We start from the raw sequence: 21552 nt of genomic DNA, 5'->3' as shown, positions 1-21552 counted from the left end.
TTGACCTAGAAGAGTTTCTAAAATTATCCCAGCTGCTGTACATTCAGGTTATAATTTGCCTTGAAATAGAATATCTGCTGCTCTGGTGTCATCACAGCATCTGACATGCCACACTGAATTCAATGAAGAACTCTGTTTTCTTATCTGTCCTGGAAAAAACATATTTAGTTACATAGAATGTGACTAAATAAATCATGTGTTCAAGGATCAAACCTGTTGTTTAATTGTAAGATTCAGGTACAGCAATGCAAAGTAATTTTTGGCAGCTGGTAGCAGCACTAATCACTCTAGTTTATTGAAGTATAGTGGAACTAATTTGCCTATTTGCAGATTATTTTCATGTGCAAAAATCTCTTCATCTATCAATAATTTCAAAATTCATAATTTTGAAATTATAGATTTTAAAATGAATATTAAATTTGTTTCATTCAAAATAAAAACCTGTTTTTATTTTGAAAACAAAATAAAAAGAATCTCTCTTGTGGCATTTCTGATTGAAATATATTCATCAACAATTTCTTCAGAATTGTTGATGAAGATGCTGATGATTACAGGCAGCAAGAATCTCCTCTAGCAGTCTGTATTACAGCGGTTCTGAAGATTGAAATAAAATAAAATACATAAAATACCTTGGTAAAAATAAAGTAAAACCTTTTCAGTTTAAAAAGAGCAAACAGTCCATTTTTTATACTTTTTTTTATTTGAGGTGCAACTGTCTAGTGCAATTGAATTGTCACATTTGTGATGGGCTTAAAGGAACATGCACAACACATGGACATAATTCTGCCAACGCATTTTTTCCTTTCCTCATGACTAGTGTCACATTATTGTGTTCAGCGCTCCAGTCGCACTATGAGCAACTTACACACTTGGCTGTACAAAAAGACGGAAAAAAATTATTTAAAGTAAAAAAAACAAACAAACAAAAAAAAACAACTACACATGTCTCCAAATCAAGTGGTGAGTCCAGATCATTTGAACAAGTGAGTTTGATGCAACAGCAGAGAGGAGAGTTCACTTGTCACTACAGGAGAGACAGCATCTTAGTGTGGAGGTTAAAAAAAATCCTCTTATAGTCCCACCCTGAGTTCAGACATCACAGGTAGTTTAAAACCTGGTGAAACCATAGATAGATATATATATTTACACAAACATGAAACATAGAAAAGCCTCTATATATGTATCTATGGTTAGAAACCAGGCACTTGGCAGAGTTGAACTGGAAATATTTAGTCTGTACAAAGTTACCTACGAACAGTCTTGTCCTATTTATTCACCTTTTCGGTTATTTGTTTTAACAATAATTACATCAACAAGAGCAAAAAACACAAAGAAAAAGCACATCTTTATAATCTGTCCATGTTAAAATAAAAGCATCCTGATTCCATGTTCCTCCATTAGCAGTCCTCCAGGTTGTCTGAGATGGTTCAGGTTGGGTGGCTGATGTTCACATCCACAATGGCACGCTGTGTTCTCCCCTCGTTTATCACCGGGACAACAAAGACGATTGTCTGAAGCAGGCAGTAAAAGATGAAGAGGGGACACACACACACAGACACACTCACTCACTCTGGTGCAACTCTAGAGCTTTTCAGTTAAATTAAATGTGCAACAAAAGAGTTTTCAGGTGAAGCCTCCAAATGACCTCAGGGTCAGTCTTTTAATGCTAATGTCCATTCACAGTAAGTCAGCTTTCCTTCTCCTCCTCCTCAGCTTCTGTCTTCCATCACCCCTGTCCTTCATCCTGGGAGAGGTGGGGGTGTTTTTTTTTTTTTCCAGTGTGGGTATTCTGTGTTATCCTGATGTGCCGGAGTTCTGTGCGGAGGAGAGGACCTGCGTGGGTCCGGATGGGGGCAGAGCCTGGGCAGCACCGGTTGGGGATCCGCCTGTCTGGACCTGGGCCTGGAACTGAGCCATCTGCTCGGGGCTGGCCAGCGTCTTCAGCAGGTTGTTCTCCTGCTCCAGCTGCGTGTTGCGCTCCATCAGCTCTTTGATCTGCTCCTTCAGCACCTCCACCTCCTCGCGGACAGCGTACATCAAGTGGCTCTTCACCAAGTCCTGACAGAGATGCAAACATGCTTCAGTCAGAAACTGTAACAGGAGTTTATGAAATAAACACAAAGTGGCATGCAGGTGTGGCTCAGAAATCAGACACTTTTACATAAACTATGCTTTATTACTCAGCATTTCATACAAATAATACAGCCTCATTATTTCACATAAAAGCCCCTGCCATGAACAATTTGTATTATTCTACTTAAAATGCTGAACTTTTAACAGAATCTCTCTTGTGGCATTTCTGATTGAAATATATTATTTTATGCCTCATTTTAGCCATTTGCTATAAGTTGGATTCATGTTGATGTGTATTTCAAAACGTAACATTGAATTTTATAAAAGGATTTCTCAGGGTGCACCGATTGCAGTTTCTGGCCAGTCTTTAAAAATCCTGAACTGCCAATTCTGATTTTGGCCTACACTGATTTTTTTGTGTGAGATTTTGCCAAATATAGAAAGGAAGTTACTAAATTGGCAACAGCAGGTTGACTATTGCTAACTGCAAACGTGCAGACATGACCTGTTGGGCCGTTCTTTTGGTCACACCTCTCACAGCAGATAAATGGATGACATTTTAATTTTTAGACATTTGCAGAGGTAGATAACATAGATGGATTCACATGCAAGTATCGGCTGATCCCTGATCTCCCAAAATTAAGGAAATTGGGTTTGATTAATCAGTGCACGCCTAAATATTTCATTATTAATCAGAAATCTCACCATCCCCATGCAGAAAATTTCTGGCTTAGATCATTAAGCATATTCATAGGTTAGAGCGGTCTGGTCAAAACCCCTTAACTGTCATGAGGACAGCAGTGACCCATTAGATAACATGTAAATATTTTTGGAGATAACCTCTAAGGGGTTAAAGTCCTGATTCTTTAAGAATCAGATTTTTTTCTCCAACTACAACTTTAAAACACACGCACACTGCACTTTTCAGAATTCTATTTGGTTTAAAAAATTTGAAAATTAGGATGGGTTTTTCTCCTACTTGACAATTCTGTCCCTTTTAGTTAAAATGGGATAAAAATGTGAAGAAGTATAAGCGGTATGAATAATATGTTAAGTTTTAAAATCGAAATAAAGGAGATTTACTGACTGCTTGCATCATTTGATCATCATAATTTACCTTATTTAGTTCCTGCACATCACAGAACTAACTATGATATCAATGTGTTTTATGAAGATTAACAAAAACAGCGTTCCTGGTTATTGTCATGATGGTAACAGCAGGATTTGTTGGATAATCTCAGCATCCCCTCCTCTGTGAACCCCACCCCTCCTGCCTCCTCCTCAGCCACGGAACAAAATGTTCCTTCCATCGGGATGGGAGGAGCCAACTGGCTGCCGAGCTATTTATACAGCATGGAGGGGAGGCTGGCTTGCCTGGCAACACTGGAGGAGAGTAGGGCTGTGCGTGAGAAACAGGAGGGAGCCTCCAGCCTGGCCCACACTGAGCTCCAAACCAGGAAAAGTCCAAACAAGCAGGTGCAGAAACAAGCTGAAAAAATTAAAAGCACTGAAGCCTCCCAAAAGAAAACCAGCACACTGAACCGTAAACAGGACAGAATCCAGTGGCAGCATCTCTGCATCACTGAAGGGGTTACATAAGACTCGTGCAGACAGAGCCGCCAGCTTACCATAGCCTGCTCGATCTTGTTGTCGATGGCCACCACACTTGCCCCTGAAGAGCTGCGAGAGAAACAGAGAGCAAAAGAGAATGATGTAACAGAGGCTGAGCACTGCGGGAAGAAAGGAGTCTGATCTTAGCAAGCAGAGTCCTGATTGGCTGCTACTTTTTCAAATAAAATCTGTTTCTATGAGTGAATGTTGAAGCCTGTTTATTTCAGTGGGGTTGGGAAAAAAGAAGTAATTCATTTCAGAAATCTGATCCACAACAAGTATATTAATGCAGCATAGTCAATATGGCAGACGTTACCTATTATCAACTGTGACTGTAGCACTTTCCTTTCCAAGCACAGAGGACAGAAACGAGATAGAGAAATTCCTCAGCTGACAAACACCAAGGTCCATCGCCACCGTGTAGCATTGGGGATTCATGCTATCCCACCCATTTAAAAGGCCCGGAGGTGGAAGAGCGGCTGGAAGAACCGGGAGACCAGCGGTAGAAAAGTAGAAAAAAAGCGCATTATTTCAGCCCCCCAGCGTCACACCTCTGGGGCGGCTGGCTCAGCTGCAGCCGGGACAGAGTACACAAAAGACTGAAGCGACGGGTTGCTGCTGCTCATAGCTCGGCTCCCTCTCCGGGTAATTCATGCGGCAAAACAGCGCATGCAGCTTCGTCATTGGCTGAGAGGGGGAGCTCATTAACATAATGTATATATGCAACAGAGACACTCCCCCGTGTCGGACTGTGGAAGAAGTTGCTCATTGTAATAATACATGTGCCATCTCTACACCTGCTTTACCGAGAAAAACAAGCTGCTGGATCACTAAAACAAAAACTGGACACATGATGTCTCCTTCATATAGATGCACCCGCTTTGCTCTACTCTCAGTCTTGTCTACCGGTTTTATCCCCAAATACAAAAACGTTTGTTCAGCACTACAACGTTGGCAGGTGTAGCGATGTCTCCCCCTGCTGGCAGTAAGTTTTAACAACAAAGAGCTGGGATTAAACAGACTTTCATCTACTTAACAGAGTTTCTATATATTTTTGTCTTCTGGACTCCGTTAAGCAGACTCTAAATTCTCTTTTAAAAGAATAAATCAAATGGCATGATATTAAGACAGATTTCTGTATAGTGCTCAGGGTTTCAATATGACACTAGCAGGAAAAATACTGCAAAATTTGCCTATTACCTATTTGTGATTCAGTATTCACTGATTTGTCTGATCATATCTAAAATACATCTTTTTAAGGTGAAATACATGGGAGCAAAGCTACATGACACTACCAGCTGGCATTTGCAAAGGAGCCAATCCTGGAGCAAATTTATTTTTTATTTGCTATATCTCTTAGAGCAGAGATAAGGAAACCAGAAGCGAGGTTCTATAATAGAGTAAAGATGGTTTCTACAGTGCAAACTAAGGTAATTTATTGTTTGAACTATTAAAATAGGCAGTTATGAGTTATAAGTGGTGTCTCGAGTATTGGCAGAAGAATATAATAACATTCAATTCATTTATTGGAATTTGAGAAAAAAGTTGAGTGTGTTTCCTACCACACTTTTGTGTGGTAGGAAACAATGCATCAGCAAAAGAGATAACTGCAGCTTTCGGAGGCTTGTCAAGCTAAATCCCTTTAAGGAGGTGGGGGAGTTTCTCAATGAGTGGATGGAGTCCCACACATGGACTAAGAACCTGAACTGGACTGCTGCTTAGTGGACCAAAGTCTCAAAATATTTATCATTTGAAGAGATTGAAAACAATAGACATGTCAGATGAATGCCTCTGAATTAAGAGTCGACAGCTTGACCACATTAAGGTGTGGTTTGTTGGCGTTCCTATGGAAACTAGTCAAACAGCACACAAAGAAGAGGAAGCACATTTTGTGTGCACAGCTGGAGTTGAAATAAACAGTCAAACTGAAACCGTCCTGCACCTTTTTTCACCCCTCACCACAAACGCATGTCAACATTCAGTCAGAGTGGGCATCTAGCAACTGGTCATTCATGCATTTTGTAAACTTTGATTCACATCTGAGCTCACTTCAACCACCTGCTCCTGATTCAAGCACCTTATTGAGTTAAATCTGTCCGTAACCATTCAGGCCTCTGCCAAACCTTTGAAGACTGTCTGTTGGTTACTTTACCACAACACAGCTACAAAAACCAGCCAGATATAGAAGGGCTACATCCCAAACATACATTCATACTCCTTGGTCTTTGCATGCTGTGCACATTTATACTGCAAGAAAAATCCAAGCAGAGTCATTTTTGTTGAGTTTCATAAAATCAGTCTAAAGCTACAGGGCATTACTTTTCATAAACCTCAATGTGATTTTTTAGGAGGACTTTATATTATAGAACACAACTAAGCAGCCACGATCGTGAAGTGGAAGAAAAAAGTGACATATTAAAATCCTTCTTGTTTTACTCTGTTACTTCAAAATACAATCAGTTGCAGAACAGAGAAAACAGCATATCAGCCAACCAATAAATCAACTTGATTTCCTTAATTATGGGCGATCGGCCAATACTTACATGAGAAACCGATCTTATCTGCCTCATAAGCCACTGTCTCCTTTTGCTCTGCAGTGGGAGAGGACTGACTGACGAGTAACATCACAGTTAACAATAGTCACTATACAACTCTGGAAAAAATTAAGAGACCACTGCAAAATTAACAGTTCTTAGATTTTACCCTTTATAAGTATGTCTCTGAGTAAAATGAACATTGTTCTTTTATTCTATTAACTACTGACAACATGTCTCTGATATTCTAAGCAAAAATGTGTTATTTGTAGAAAATGAGAAATGGTCAAAATAACGAAAAAGATGCAGTGCTTTCAGACCTCAAATAATGCAAAGAAAACAAATTCACATTAATTTAGAAACAACAATACTAATGTTTTAACTATGGAAAACGTTTGGTGGAAATCAATTTTTGGTGGAATAACCATGTGGTTTTCTCAAAATTCCAATAAAAGTCAACTAAAGTTTGTGGTTTTAATATGACAAAATCTAAAGAAGTGAATACTTTTTGAAACTACTGCACTTCCATAGAGATTGGTTGAAAATAAGGAATGATTTGATGTTTCCTGTTGAGATATAAGATTTATTTAGCTAACCTCCAACAGGGTTTGCGATGTCCAAAGGAACTAAAAATGTCTGCTGCATTCCTCTAAAAGAAGCAGTTATATTTTATTCTACTGTGGACGGAAATAAAATACGGAATAAAAAGAATATGTAGGAATATGTGGTTCATGTTAACATGTACATGAAGTCTGGGACTTTGGAGAGTGTGCTTAGAGATAAATGACTCATTTGCGGAACTCAATTCTTATCTTTGACAGTTGTGATTAACTGCTGCAACTGAACCTAAAGAGCAACTGAACCTTCACACACTCAAAGAAAACATGTGGAACATGTGCAGAAACAAGAACAGAGTGTGCTGGAAGGCAGCCCTCAAGGGCTGGATCATGCAGAGCAGATGGATGTGTATCTCTTGTTGCAGACGCAGGCGGGCGCTGCATCAAAAGGCTGCAGGGAACTTTAATACAAATGTTTCTGCTTAGATTCCAGGACTGTAATGAAAACAGCCATGGTTACCTCTTCAGATGCTTCTCAAGCTCCCAGAAGAGCAGCTTAAGGGCCTGGGCGTCCTGGCCCCGTGCTGCTGCTCCTGCTGCCACCGTCAGCCCCTTCTCTCTCATTGATGCTTACGAAATCACAACGCAGGACCAAAGCACCCCCCCGACCAACACCTACACACCACCAAAACAGACCGCAGTACCACCTCTGCCCCCTTCGGCCCCTCGACCCTGGCTCCCACTGAAAGCTGAAGGAGCTTCACATTGGGGAGCCTGAGCAACAATAGAACCCAGGATGGATGAGGAAGGGAGAAGGAGGAGTAAGTGCGGGTGTGTGTGTACAGGGGGAGCTCATGTTTGTGTGAGTCTGGACATATATAGTCTGTAAGATGATTGGGTGAGCAGAGAGGAGACCTAGGCAGTGATGTCAGCTTTTTTTCTGCTGTTACATAAACTGTCAGCAAAGATTAGACGGATCCGTCCAATAGGATGTTCCACTGTTGACTACGTCACCCATAAGCCCGCTGGCTGCCTCAGAAGAACGCCTCCACCCACAGATTAGCAGCAGGAAACAAACTTTAATGTTCCCAGCATCCTCCACACACTAAAAGACCTCCAACAGATTCATAGACTCCCCAGCAGGAGTTCCGTAGGTCTTTTGCTGGGTGGTCATTGTAAACGCCCACAACAAGGGCTCCAAGTGTTCATATTGAATGTTACTGACAGGTCGTATTTAGTCAACCTTGCTGAAACCAACATGTCTGTACACATTGTACTCGCAAGTCTGGGATCAGTTTGCACATGCTCATTAAGGTAAAAAAGGAGGGGAAGCCTTCACTCTGTTTCCCTTCAGCCAATCGTTGAACAGAGATGGTTTGGTCAATGATGACGCAAAGCTGTGTCATAACTTCACATGTGGCACACTTGTTCGGGCAGTGACCCATATATTACATGAGCAAATTATTACAGCATATTGCATAAGAACACTGGACTCTGTAAGATAACAAATGGTGGCAAATAGATGATTTTCCACCATTTTAGGAGTTTTTTTGGGAGGTAGGGTAAACAAAATCATGAAGTTAACATTTTTACATTTTAAAAGACAAAAACCTTGGTTTCCTAGCATAAACTTTAATAGCAACATTGTTCCTGGACATTTCTTGCATTGCTTAAAATAACAGGAAGAAAAAACAGAGCCAAGCATTTAAAATTGACTTTTAATTTAAAAACAATTTAAAGCCAATTTATGACTACCAACCAAAATCTATTTTCTGCTTGAGTGGCCATGATTCGAAGGCCCAAAGTTAGTCAGTTTTGGTATCATAGCAATGTTTAGAAAATAAATTAGAGGAAGCAAACATCAGAAGCTGTTGTATAAACAGGGATGTCAGCCGTCACTCAGGCTAGACTTCGGTGAGTACCGGTTATCTCACAACTTCAATTTCTGTTTTGGTTCTTCCATCAAATATCAATTCACTGTCATGTTGGAGACGTTTTGTCAAATTTGTGAACTGACCAAGAGTCGGCTTCAGCAGAAGACTGGATGGCTAATCAAGAGATTAGACTTCCAATCTACAGTGGATCAGTGTTTGCAGATTTTTCAATGGAGCGTATCTAAAAAATTTGGGGAAAATTTGCCTGTTCAAAAAATTTTTTTGCAGTGCGTATCTAACATATTTGGGAAGCTGAAACACCTTTGCACAATTCTACTTGATATTTGGCATTTAAAAAGTAGCCAATTCAAGAACACTTTTCATTGTCCTGGGCACTGATTGGTTGTGGCCCCAAAAGCAAAGATATGGAAGACTGTGGATGGTAGCTTCTGTGGCAGAGCTAGGACAATTTTGAGTGCGTTTATTAATGTATATTTGGTGTTTGAACTTTTAAAATAGCTTGTTATGACAGTTTTAGAGGCGATGTATTCGTGGATTTCAATTAAAGGATAGGCAGTCTTCTGGAAACTTACAGAACACACACAGACTCCTAATAATTGCTCGGAGCTAAAAAGCCTGAACAAATATTATGAAAGCTTTTAATTATAGTTCTAAAATTAAACACTGCAATCATTTAAAATCTGCATTAGTAGTTTTTTTGTTCAGTGTATTGCTTTTTAACACTCAGGAAGCCCTACAAAAAGTGTGTAGAGAAACAATGTGATGGAGAACTTTTCTGCTACACCCAGCTGGGCTTACATAAGGATGGAGGTAAAGCAGTATTTAGGATCGAGATAATGGTGGAGTGAAGAAAAAAGGGAAAACAAAATGGAGTTAAAAATATGTTTCCTTTTAAAACAAGGAGGGAAGACTGAGAAGTAGGCGCCAATGTTTACAGAAAACCTCCAAGACTGTTTTTTTTCCCATAAATGCATATTCTGTTTCATTTTGCTCACATCCTTTATTTCTTTCCATTAGTTTGCACGCTGTGATGTGATACGCTGGTTTCCCTCCACATCACTTCTTCTTTAGCAGTCAGGAGGCATGGGCTTGTGCATCCTGTTTGTGTGCTTTTTGCATCATTTAATGTGTGCGTATGGGTGTAGGCTGGAATAATCTGGTTTAGGCCTCTAACTTTGGCAGGGAATCAACGGCGATTACACACACAGGATGCTTTTACTGTCTGAATTTGGGAAGTAGAAGATTCAAAATTCTATGTTTCCGGAGGTGTAATTATTTGACTATTTTCAGGCTCTGGTTCCAGAGAGAGGCAGAGAGCCGACCCCGGGTTAGACAGCTTTATACCTGCCTGTGGTTGAGGATAATTCCCCTTGATTTTTGCTCAGACACAGACAAAACAAAGAGGAAGGAATGCCCTAAAACTCAGCCAGGTCTCATATCATCACAGACCTTGAGAATCGAAGCTCTTTGGAGCGTGAGTAAAACGCTCCGCCATGCCACGCAATGCCTTACATAACCAGCTTCTGGACCATATGAACCATGAAAGGAGAAGACGCAGATCGACGCAGCTCCAAATATTAAACCTACCTCACTTTCCTGACAGATCATGTATTACCTTCCAGCGTTCATACAGATCTTCCAGAATGTCATACCGCATGGAGAAACAGTTGGAACTAAACCCCACAGAATACCCAGCTAACCTTCAAACCCAATTTATACTTGACATTTAAAAACATTAGAGCCTAAATTTGCTCATGCTTATAAATGAATATTTTACAAGCAAGTATTACAAAACAGCCTGATAACACGAGACGTCACTTGCAGTCACATGAAGCTTCCAGGGGGTTTCAATAAAAACGGAGCCAGAAAAGCTGCCAGTCTAAACAGTGAACATATTCACAGCGGAGGTAGAGAAACTTTGCTTGAGGCTCTCTGCAGCGTGCCGCTTCATGTGGTGATCTGACTCTCACATCCAGCTTCAGTTACTTTTCCAGATATCCACATTATTCCTGGCAGGGCAAACTGTACAACAGCCTTTTAAACAACAGCCTTAAGAAGCTATGGTTTCACAACTGGAAAATTTTCCATTATGTGGCTTCTGCAAGTTTAAAGACTCTAATAAAAGTTCAAAAATGGCGCAGTGGCCCCATCCTTCTGATCGTGTTGATTTAGATTGCTTGCAAAACAGACATGCAGCTTTTCTTGGAAAGTTATGGGCTGGAAACTAAAATTTAGAATATTTAAAATATTTGAAATGCAAAAACAAACAAAAAAAAGTGCAGCTTGGGAATCTGAAATACCTTGATGCAATGCAACTTGATGTGCAATTAGCTGGCTTTTCTTTTCCTTTCTTTTTCCTTCCCAACTTGGTCTTAGTTAGCACTACCAGTACGTAGTGCTAACTAAGACCGTTTCCATTGTGCATTTTAAGGTATATTTGGTGGACCCTATTCAAAACCACAGATACCCAAGAAAAGCTAAATTCTGTTACTCTGATACTTTAGACATCCTCTTAATACCCATAGCTGCCTATTGTAATAGTTCAAACACAAAATATACATCAGTGGAAACTGTCTTAGCACTACTGCAAAAGCTAACATCTACAGTTTCCTTATCTATGCTCTTAGGGGTTACACAAATCAAAAATAAATGGCCCTGATGCCATTTACTTGGCTGCTTCTCAAGCTGTGGCTTCTTTCAAATATTTTGGATATACTTGCCAGAAAAAAAAGTTAAAAAATATGCGATTGGCAGATATTTTGTAAATAACTTAGGAGTCATATTCCGCAGAAACTCTGCAAATACTGAACCACGGAGAAGCAGGGTCTACTGTATTAAAATAGGCAACTAGAAGCATTTTTACAGGGGATCTCAAGTAGAGGTGGCGAAAAAAACCCCAGATTTTTTAAGAAATCAATATTTTTAATCCTGGAAATTCTAAATTGATTCAAAATGCAAAAAAAAAAAAAAATTTTAAATGCGTTTAAGTTGCACTTTTAGATTGTTTCAATAGAAAAAATGGTTTCTGAATCAAATCATAACCTTAAAATTAATCAAAATCTAATCACTAGTCACTGAAAGATTTTTATCTCTAATCTCAAATATTTGAGTATGCTAGGTGTTCACAGGAGGGTGTTGTCCCTAATCATTGCAGTATTTGAGAAATAAAGGCGCAGCTTTGCTTAATTTGGCCTGTTGAAGGTGTAAGTCCAAAAGTCACACATGTGATTGACACTATAGGTCACAGGACTAAAGTAGTAAAGTTTCTACAACATTCCTCATTAAAGTCGTAGAGTCTCCCCAGTAAAACAACTGAAGAGTATTTTACCAGTTTGGAAATTACAGCGACAAAACAATAAAAACTTGGCTTTCACAGTTTTTGGGGGGTGTTTTTGTACAGTGTTTTGAAAAACCCTTTTTATTTCAATTTAAGATCTAGATACTTTGTGATGATAACTCAGCTTACTTTCATTATATAACAAGAATATTTCAATTATCAAAAAGCAATTTCAAAGAGAGAATTATTTGGATGTTATACAGAAGAGCGTCAACAAAATGCTGTGGTGTTTTGTTGCCACAGAAAACATCAGAATTCCTCATATCTGCTCCAAAATGAATAAAGAGGGAAATTCATTTCTCAAAATATGTTAAGAAAAGACAATTAAATGAAAAAAATATTCTTTAAGATGTAATGGACTCACTAATGCAGCAAATCTGGTCCATACAGATAAATACAGTGCCAAATCTTTTGGTTTGATTGGAGATTAAACTCCAGGCACGCGACTGTGAAACTGCAAGAATACACATCTCTGCGCGAGAGCACAAGGCAAGCGAACGTGATGCATGGCTATTTGGCTGTCGGCTTCACTCAAAGCGTCCTTTGCTGCCAGAAGCTGTTGAGGTTGGGCTGTGGCTGGAAGAGCCACAGAGAGAATGGCTCTTCCAGCCATTCTCTCTGTCCTCCATGAGCGACTTCGTCTTCCTCATGGAGGTCGTTTCATTCCCTTCCTGCTTTGTCATTCACAGATTGCGTATAAGGAGGACATTTCTACTTTGCCACAGGGCTTGTATAAGGTCAGTGACTTCAAAGCAGAAGATTCATGAGCTCCTGCTGCCATCTAGTGGGGATGTTTCCCCATTAGACTGATAGCTGAAGAGGTCGTAGAGTTTGTGTCAAGCAGAATAAGTGTCAAATCTGTTTATGATTACTCAACAACCTGACTCATTGCTGTGAGATGACAAGAACATGAGAGGCAATAAAAAAAGGATTCACTAAGTGTTAGCCTCTTTAGTGTTGGTATTATCAACTTAAGGCGCTAAACTCTTGGCTTATGAAGAGAACCACTTATTTTTTAAATTAGCTATCAGATATGGAAGTCAAGCAAGAACAAAAATAAAATAAAAAAATTCAGGCATGTCTGTGTTAGCAATGCGTAAATCATGAATCAGAAACCACACAACCTCAGGACCATTGTCTGTTTATAATAAATCATCATCTAAAGAATGAGCCATGTGTACTTGCAGGATCAGGGTCTCTGCACACCCCGAAAGAGATTATTTAATGTTATTTAACTATAGCCAAATCCGACTAGCAGTTAACAATCAGAAGGCACAATGTGGAGAGTCCAACATCTTTGGGTCCAGATTCATAACGACTTCAACATTCCTCATTAAAGAAAAAGCAAAAACATGCAAACTTTGGAAGAAATGCTGCTTTAACGAGAGTTTTTTGGCCATCGAGATGGCCAAAAAACCGAAGCTGCAGCTTTTACAGCTTCAAAAGCATGAAGTCATATGTGTAAATAAGACCCATAAATTGCAATACACCCAACAATGAAGTTGTGGTACTGCTGATTTTCTAACAAAGCACCCCATTGTTAAAATAATCCTGGAAACATTGCAAGCCAAGATGGAAGTGTACGCTGGTAACTGCCAATTAAAGGCGTTAGCTGAAGAATTGCACAATGCTGCCTTTTGATTTAGATTTCCAACTAGTTTCTACAAAGCAAGCTGTACGAAGAACCAATGAGATTTCTTCTTTGCAAGCAGCACTTTAGATGCGACTCAAATTGTTCTTGTGCACAAAAAAACCTACCGTGGAGCAACACCCAAACATGAAAAGATACCGCTGCTTTTCTGCTCAGAGAAGCACAACTGCCAACTGAAAGCACTCATTAATACCACTACATACCATCACAACATTAATACAAGTTTGTAGTCACTTAAACCCTTCAACACTTGAAAAATAATTCCATAACCTACAATGATTCTACAATGATTAGTCATTTTTTAAACAATTATTTTAAGAAGCATTTCTGATTCTCATATCAAGTACAGGTATTTTGAATTTGAAAGAACTAAATTGCATTGCAATTTAATGTGGATGGAAATAGAATAACTTAATCAATAATTAAGGTACATTTCTGTACGCTGAGATTTTTCTGGACTGCTCTTTCTATGTCAGAAATCAATTTTAAAAATTTGAATCCATTATGCAATTTAAATCAATATCTATATGTGATAGTTGAAATTTAATTTAAATAAATCAATTACACATTTATATTATCAATAAAATAATATAAAAATACACAAATGTAAAATGGTTGAAATCCTCAACCTAAATCTAAAACTGTGTTGAAAATCATAATTACAGTGTATCACAAAAGTGAGTACACCCCTCACATTTCTGAAGATATTGAAGTATATCTTTACATAGGACAAATTGACACTTTAACACAATGAAAAGTAGTCTGTGTGCAGCTTATTTAACAGCGTAAATTTATTCGCGTTGGTCATCCAAAGAAGCTCAGTGCACGTGCTCAGCGTTACATCCAAATGCTGTCTTTGAAAGATAGCTGCAGGAGTTCTGTCAACATTGCTGTAGAGATTAAAGAGGTGGAGGGTCAGCCTGTCAGTTCTCAGACCATACGCTGCACACTACATCGGTTTAGTCTGCATGGCTGTCACCCCAGAAGGAAGCCTCTTCTGAAGTCTGCACACAAGAAAGCCTGCAGTTTGCTGAAGACATGTCAACAAAGGAGATGGATTCCTGGAACCAGATCCTATGGTCTGACGAGACCAATATGAGTGTTTTTGGTTCAGATGGTCTCAAGCATGTGTGGCAGCCATCAGGTGAGGAGTACAAAGATAAGTGTGTGATGCCTACAATCAAGTATTGTGGTGGGAATGCCATGGTCTGGGGCTGCATGAGTGCAGCAGGTGTTGGGGAGTTGCATTTCATGAACTCCAATCTGTACCGTGAAATACTGAAGCAGAGAGTGATCCCCTCCCTCTGGAAACTGGATCACAGGGCAGTGTTCCAGCATGATAATGCCCCCAAACACACTTCTAAGATGACTATTGCTTTAATGAAGAGGCTGAGGGTAAAGATAATGGATTGGCCAAGCATGTCTCCAGACCTAAACCCAATAGAACATCTTTGGGGCATCCTTAAGCGGAAAGTGGAGAAGCACAAAGTGTCGAATATCCACCAGCTCTGTGATGTGGTCATGGAGGAGTAGAAAAGCTAACCAGTGACAACCTGTGAAACTCAAATACACTGTATTTGACATTTCTTGTATTGCTGCTCATGAAATAATAAGCTGCCATCTTTAATTAAATTAACGAGCTTTATATTTTATTATTTAATTAGATGTCCTGTACAATACTGAAATATTTAAATAATTATTGCTCAATGTACTTAATGTATATTTGTCCAATGTTATCTATGGTGGTGGGCGCCACTAACAAAAAAAATAAGTTATGCTCGGGTTAAAGCACTATACCAACACAGTGTGTAGCACAAGCTATTGTTAAAGTGCTAATTAAAATTATAACTGCCTTGATAGAAAACAACCATCTAGAATCAATTTTTAATTTTGACATTATAAATGTACATGTTCTATAATGACCATAGATATTGCATTTATGTTTACATGTTCTCTATTATTTGTGTTTTACTTTGTTCCTATATGTTTCTTCTTTCAAATGAAGTAGGGTGGGAGGAGACAGGGGAAACGGAACTGCTCCTTAAATAGTTATCTTCCATTTCAAAATAAGAGCATGAATATAATTGTATAACTAATTGAAGAATTCTTAACAGCTGATGACTAAAACTTTACCCAGAAAAATCTGTTTAAGGAAATCTAAGGGTGCTAAACATTTTCAGCAAATGCGCTAAATAAATAATTTGCTTCGTTATTAGTGCCGTAGCAGAAGTGAGTCCACTTATGGTTATTTAAACTAAAACAAGTAGCAATATATTTTTTAATTGAAATGTAGCACAAGTAACACCATTTAATAATTTTCTGTCACTTGCATTGATCATTAAATCAATTGATATTTTACAAATGGATCAAATCTCAGGGGAACAAAATTGTTAGTAAAGCTATGTTATTTTATAGCTTTATTTTTGGAGTTGTACTCATTTTAAATATGCTTGCCTATTTAAAAAGTCTTTGTATATGTAAGGATCAGTGTACAATGCCTTGAGACCAGAGCTAAACTTGTTGATCTCATGCAAAATGCCACTTGTGGAAGAAAACTGACACATTCCCCTGAATACTCCATCCTGTGACACACAGTGCTGGCAGCATATCAGTTTTCATCAGCAGAGACAGGGAAGCTGATAGCAAGAGAAACAGAAAAAAAACAAGGGGGGAAAGTCACTACAGTCTGCATGAGACTGAGATAGAAGTTCACCTTCCTGCATAACAAACAAAAGTCACAAAAGATATTCATGTGTGAACCAATATATTAGTTACAATTTCCTTAATTTTTGGAGACAACATATGAAAAACTGATCTGCAAATGTCATTTGCTCTGTTGTGGGAGCAAAAAGGGGCTTCGTCAGTACAATTATCCACTTTTCAGATAGAGAAAATTGTGTCTGATGAATTTGGAATTGGTCAGGCTTTTTAAACACAGGTGATAGGCTGGAAAACTGCAATCAGTGCACATTTTGTAGACTTGAAGCCAACAGACACATTTGTTCACAGAGTTGGAACAACTTTTCACAGAAAAGAAGATGAAATTTAGTCTCTAAAATGGGCTTGTATGATTATAAGGAAATATGATGTGAGAATATTGGTAGATAATGTTACAGTCATATGACTAAGCAAGTCAGAGAATAAGAAAGCTAAGCAGCAACTGGAAATAAAATCTTTCAATCTGAACAAGGTTTTCTTTAACAGCAATAAAACTACTTTTATAGTTTCCTTGTAACTTGACAACCTCCTTTTTGCATTTAATGCTTTAATAAAACACACCCCAAAAGACTTGCAGCTGCAATTTCAGCAAAAACTGGTTCTGAGCTTGTTTTCCCAAAGCAGAACATAAATACATAGCAAATTTGTATTAATTTCTTTCATATAAAAATCCAAATAAAATATATTAACGCTTGTGGACGCAACACAAAAAAATACAGGACTGTGTTCATGCATGGGTGGAAATGTTTCTGTAAAAAGAGGATGGAAATGAAGCACCCTCTTTTTACAGAAACAATAAAACAGTAAGACAACATGACCATAAACAAAGCGGACAGTCAGTCTGAGACTGTCTGCAGCAGGATAGAGGCTGATTCATGTCCACAAACATGGGACAAACGCCTGTCCAGATGCAAACATGCTCTCTCTGCAGCACATTCAATCAACTTTAAGCCTTCAGTTGCACGCTTTATCTTTGCAAAGCTAAAGAGTGCAAAGATCAGACATAAATCTCCAGTTCGATCGGACGCAGGAGGCTTACAACCAGAGAAACAACTTGTGGCGTCTCTGACAGCTTTTCTCCAGGGAACCAACCCGGTAAGAGCGGTCCTGCCTTCTCACAGATTTCCCTCACCTACATAACTACTTAAGAGCCTGCAGGAATATATGGAAATAAACACAAAGACTCACTATTTCCCTGTGGTGGAACAGTTTGAACCTGAAAGAGACACAAACTGTGACTCTGAGAGAAAGCTGCGACAGATGGGGGGTCTGACCAGGCCAGCACTCTGACCCTGAACAGAGAACTGCAGGCAAATGACTCTGGATTAAATGTAAAATAAGTCCAACATGTGATTAAAAACAAGACTGTTCTCTCACCTGTCATCCTCTCCCTCTGCATGCTGGCTCCTGAAGCCTGCAGCAGCCATGAAAGCTCTGGCTTCCACCGACATGCCCATGTGGCCCTCGCCGGCTCCCTCGGCTGCCCCCAGCCTGGGCAGACCCAGCAGACCCTGGTGCTGAATCAAGAGCTTCTGGGCGTTCTCCAGCTCTGTGTTTTTGGCCATGCTTCCTCCTCCAGGAACATGAGCAAGGTTCGCCCCGAGGGTGAGCAGCGGCTGCAGGTCGGCTTGCAGGGCGGTCAGCGGCTTGTAGGGGGTGCCTTGGAGGGCCACTGGGTGCTGGAGTTGTGTTTTTGGCAGAGGGTGGGGTTGAGGCTGAAGAGAAGTAAAAGCCGCGGGGGTCGGCGCGGCAGCCTGACCTGGAATTGGAGTGATACTGATGGGATGCTGCAGTGGGATTCCTGGAACTGGAGCAGAGATCCCAGGATTCACATGTGGAAGCGGCGGCTGAACTTGTGTCTGAAAGGGAGCGGTTGGCTGGATGAAGTCAGGTTGTCTGACTCCTCCTGAGGGTGCGATCACTCCTGTGTGGAGCTGGGATGTGGGATAACCTCCCTGCGGTTGTGGATCCACAGCATAGGGTAATGGCTGGGATATTGCAGGAGGAGGCTGAGACGCAGCTGCAGGTTTCTGCATGTACGTCGTCCCGGCAACCTCTTTGGGGGAAATATAGCTCTGGGCAGTAGGCTGCGTCACCACCTGTGAACTGGTGAAGTCCTGGGTGGGAGGGTGGTATGGCTGCAGCATGGCGGGAACAGCTGGACTCGGCCCGGCATTTCCCGCCTCAGCCTCTACAGCCACGTCTATGGTTCTGGCTGCCTCAGGCGGAGCGGGGTGAGCGACCTCCTTTTCGTAATACTCTGTGCACGTCCATCTTCCTTTGCGAAAGGGCTCCGAGTTCGTGTCTAGTTTCACGACCCTGAAACGGGAGCCAGGGGCCGCCTGGCTGTGGCTGGGCTGGGCCACCTGCCCGCTTGCAGCGGTGTTGTCAGAACCAGCGGCAGAAACATTACAAGGTTTCACAACGTTTTGGATATTAGTAGCAGGAGCTGAAGCTCCAGCAGGTTTGGGGTTTTCATACACCAGCGGCCTCTGGACCATAGCTGGACTGGAGCTGGCTACTGGCGCAACGGGAAGAGTTGGTAGCACTAGGTCAGACTGGTGATGGTGGGCCTGCTGTGGGTAGTATTGATGATGCACAGACCCATTCACCAAGGAGGACCCCTGAGTCACGTGATGCAGCTGCAGAGGTTCATTAGGGGACACCAGTCCAGGAGTGTCCACCCCATGGAGACTGTTCAAGGTCTCATCTGAGGAGCTCCTCTCTGGGACTCCCGTGTCTGCAGGCCTGGATGCGGACACATCCAGCATCTCAGAGGAGGACAGGTCCTCCGTGTGGGACTCGTCCATGTCATCATAGCTCTCCGTGTCATCAGCCAGACTGTTGTTCCCGCTGACGTTGATCTGGGCCGAGGTGACGCTGGTTATCTGGAAGCCGCTCTTCTTCTTCACCTGAGCTCCCAGCGCTTGAAGAGCCGGGGAAGAGGATCCAGCCTGCGCCGGGCTCGGGCTCTCCTCAGAGAGGTTACCTCCGACAGAAGAGGAGGGAGATCCGGACGCGCTGCTGCTGCCTCTCCGGTAATGGAAAGCGGCTTTGCGGGTGGCAGTCCCCGGGGGGTCCCCGGTGTAGTCCTGATGGTGCATGTTTGCAGTGAGGCCAGTGAAGTAGAGGGGTTGTCAGGCGATACTAAACAGCCTTATGTGACAAGTCATATGATTTACGTCCTTTATAATAAAATACAATTTTAGGAACACGTTCAAAAATAAGCTCTACGGTGAATATGCACTTCCTCCTGCCAAAACACGCATCGATCCATCATTTTAAATTAAACCAGTCTTTAAATGCTGCAACTAAAATAAAAAAGCGACGACTGGTAGCTAGCTAGCAGCCATTAGCGCCTCCTGAACTTTGTATCTCCATTTAGTTCCTATATTCAAACATTTAACTAATATACATTAGGCAATTAAGCAAATTCAAAATAATATTTCATATTTTTAGTTGTCCTTTGAGAATGGAGTCTGTTAGCCTGCCGTGTGTCGCAGGAAAATCTTCGCATATATTCCCTTCCTCCGGGAGCCGACTAGTCTCGTCAAAATGGAAAGAAAAATAATCCCGAGTCGGTTACACAAGCCGTTTCCAGTTAGCAGAACATGGAGTCTGGGCAATATCCGTCTTTGTAATGGTAGAAATTGCTGGGTGAGTCCATGTCAGCGAAGCTTTCAGCGTCCGTCCGTGTTTGCTGTATCATTGCCGGTGAGCTCTAAAAGCAGCAGCAACGGTAGGAAAGCAAACATTGCCCATGCGCATGCGTGTGGAGCGTTCAGGTCCCGAAATTGGATCGTGTTTTTGATTACAAACCATTGTTTGAGCATTTATTTCTCTAAATAACTTGATAAAATTTACAATTTGGCCACATGATATAAGCATTTTCCTCAATTACAAGCTGGAAATGCAACCCATTTCAATCCTAAAAGCTAATCAAATTACCTAACAAAAAATTACCTAACACTACAAGCGGGCATGAAGCTCTGGGTTGTGTTTATTTTTTCTTTCTGGGACCACAGTTAAGAAATGCTATTATAAACAGCAATGACATAGTAGATATATGATTTACATACACATATATAATTGCCGATGTCATACATCGTAAGCACGTTAATAATAATAAATTAGGAATGTCAGCTTGTTACAACTAAAATATTTAACAAGAAATTTGTAGTGCCTGTGAATCACAAAATCTGATAAGCAGATTTGACTTGTAATATTCTTTACTGTTATACATTTTTAGATTATTTTGTTGTTCTTTTAACTGTGATATAGACAGGTCAAACTATAATACTATTTTTACTATACAGTTTGGTAGTTTCTCTTTGGACTGTTCTTTTCCCTATTCTTCATCAGTCCATTGCTTGGTTATTCCAGATAAATAATTTTAATGTGTCTGCCCTATGAGTTAGTGAGGCAGAGGAAAACCCCCATAACCTATTTCTTTAAAAAATACCAAGGATAAACATTCGACAGAGTATAATATGTTAGCTCCAAAGAGTGTTTAGCTGAAAACTTGGCATACTGTCTGATTAAAAATGTAGGTTCAAAAATCAGGGGTCTCATTTTAAAATGTGGCAGGACAAAACAGGACCTGAAACTGCCACCTGTCATTTTCTGTGCAAAAGTTGTGCTCTGTAAAAAAAAAAAAAAAAAAAAAAAAAAAAAAAAACTTAAGGGGAGAATGTGCAGATCCTCACAGAAAGTTTTGCTTTGGAGACAGCAGAAACTGGTGATGCAGATGGTGAGGTGGGAAATATTAGTAACTGTAGAAAAAAAGCCTGTCTGGTTAAGCATTTCTATTGCTAGTGCTTCAATTAAAGTAATTGCAATAGAGATGATTAAACTTTAGTCTTGTGCAAAACATCTTTGCTGTAAGGAAGTTGAATGGAAGTGGAAATTGATTTTTTTTTTCAAAATAAAATACTCCACAAACTGCCGTTAAATTGAGAACAGTAGTAGACCAAAGTCAGAGTGAGTCATAGAGAAGGAAGAGAAAAGCTGCATGCATGTCATGAGTTGTACGTTTGTCATTCTTACCACAGCAGGAGTGGTATCACTCCCACAACAGAAATGCTTCTGATACCCCTTCATATATGACAACAACATATCTGTTAAATATAGTGGCAAGCTGGGAAACACAACATACAGTTGTGGTCAAAAGTTTACA

The 21552-nt window shown here is 40.3% G+C and overlaps 1 protein-coding gene across 1 annotated transcript; it reads right to left on the bottom strand.

The window, feature by feature from the left end:
- Positions 1–418: 418 nt before the first annotated feature.
- LOC106910834 (TSC22 domain family protein 1) lies at positions 419–20121 on the bottom strand. Its single transcript, XM_014977521.2, has 3 exons — positions 17754–20121; positions 3702–3753; positions 419–2058 (listed from the first exon to the last, which is right to left on the bottom strand). Exons 1-3 carry the CDS (start codon positions 19478–19480, stop codon positions 1795–1797), a joined length of 2043 nt encoding a protein of 680 aa, XP_014833007.2. The 5' UTR covers positions 19481–20121; the 3' UTR covers positions 419–1794.
- Positions 20122–21552: the final 1431 nt, after the last annotated feature.

This window comes from Poecilia mexicana, unplaced genomic scaffold, assembly GCF_051168715.1.
Source record: "Poecilia mexicana isolate PSO_F unplaced genomic scaffold, ASM5116871v1 scaffold_2, whole genome shotgun sequence".
NCBI lineage: Eukaryota > Metazoa > Chordata > Actinopteri > Cyprinodontiformes > Poeciliidae > Poecilia > Poecilia mexicana.
The sequence above is the reverse complement of the archived record's forward strand: the minus strand, read 5'-3'. Positions and strand labels throughout refer to the sequence as shown.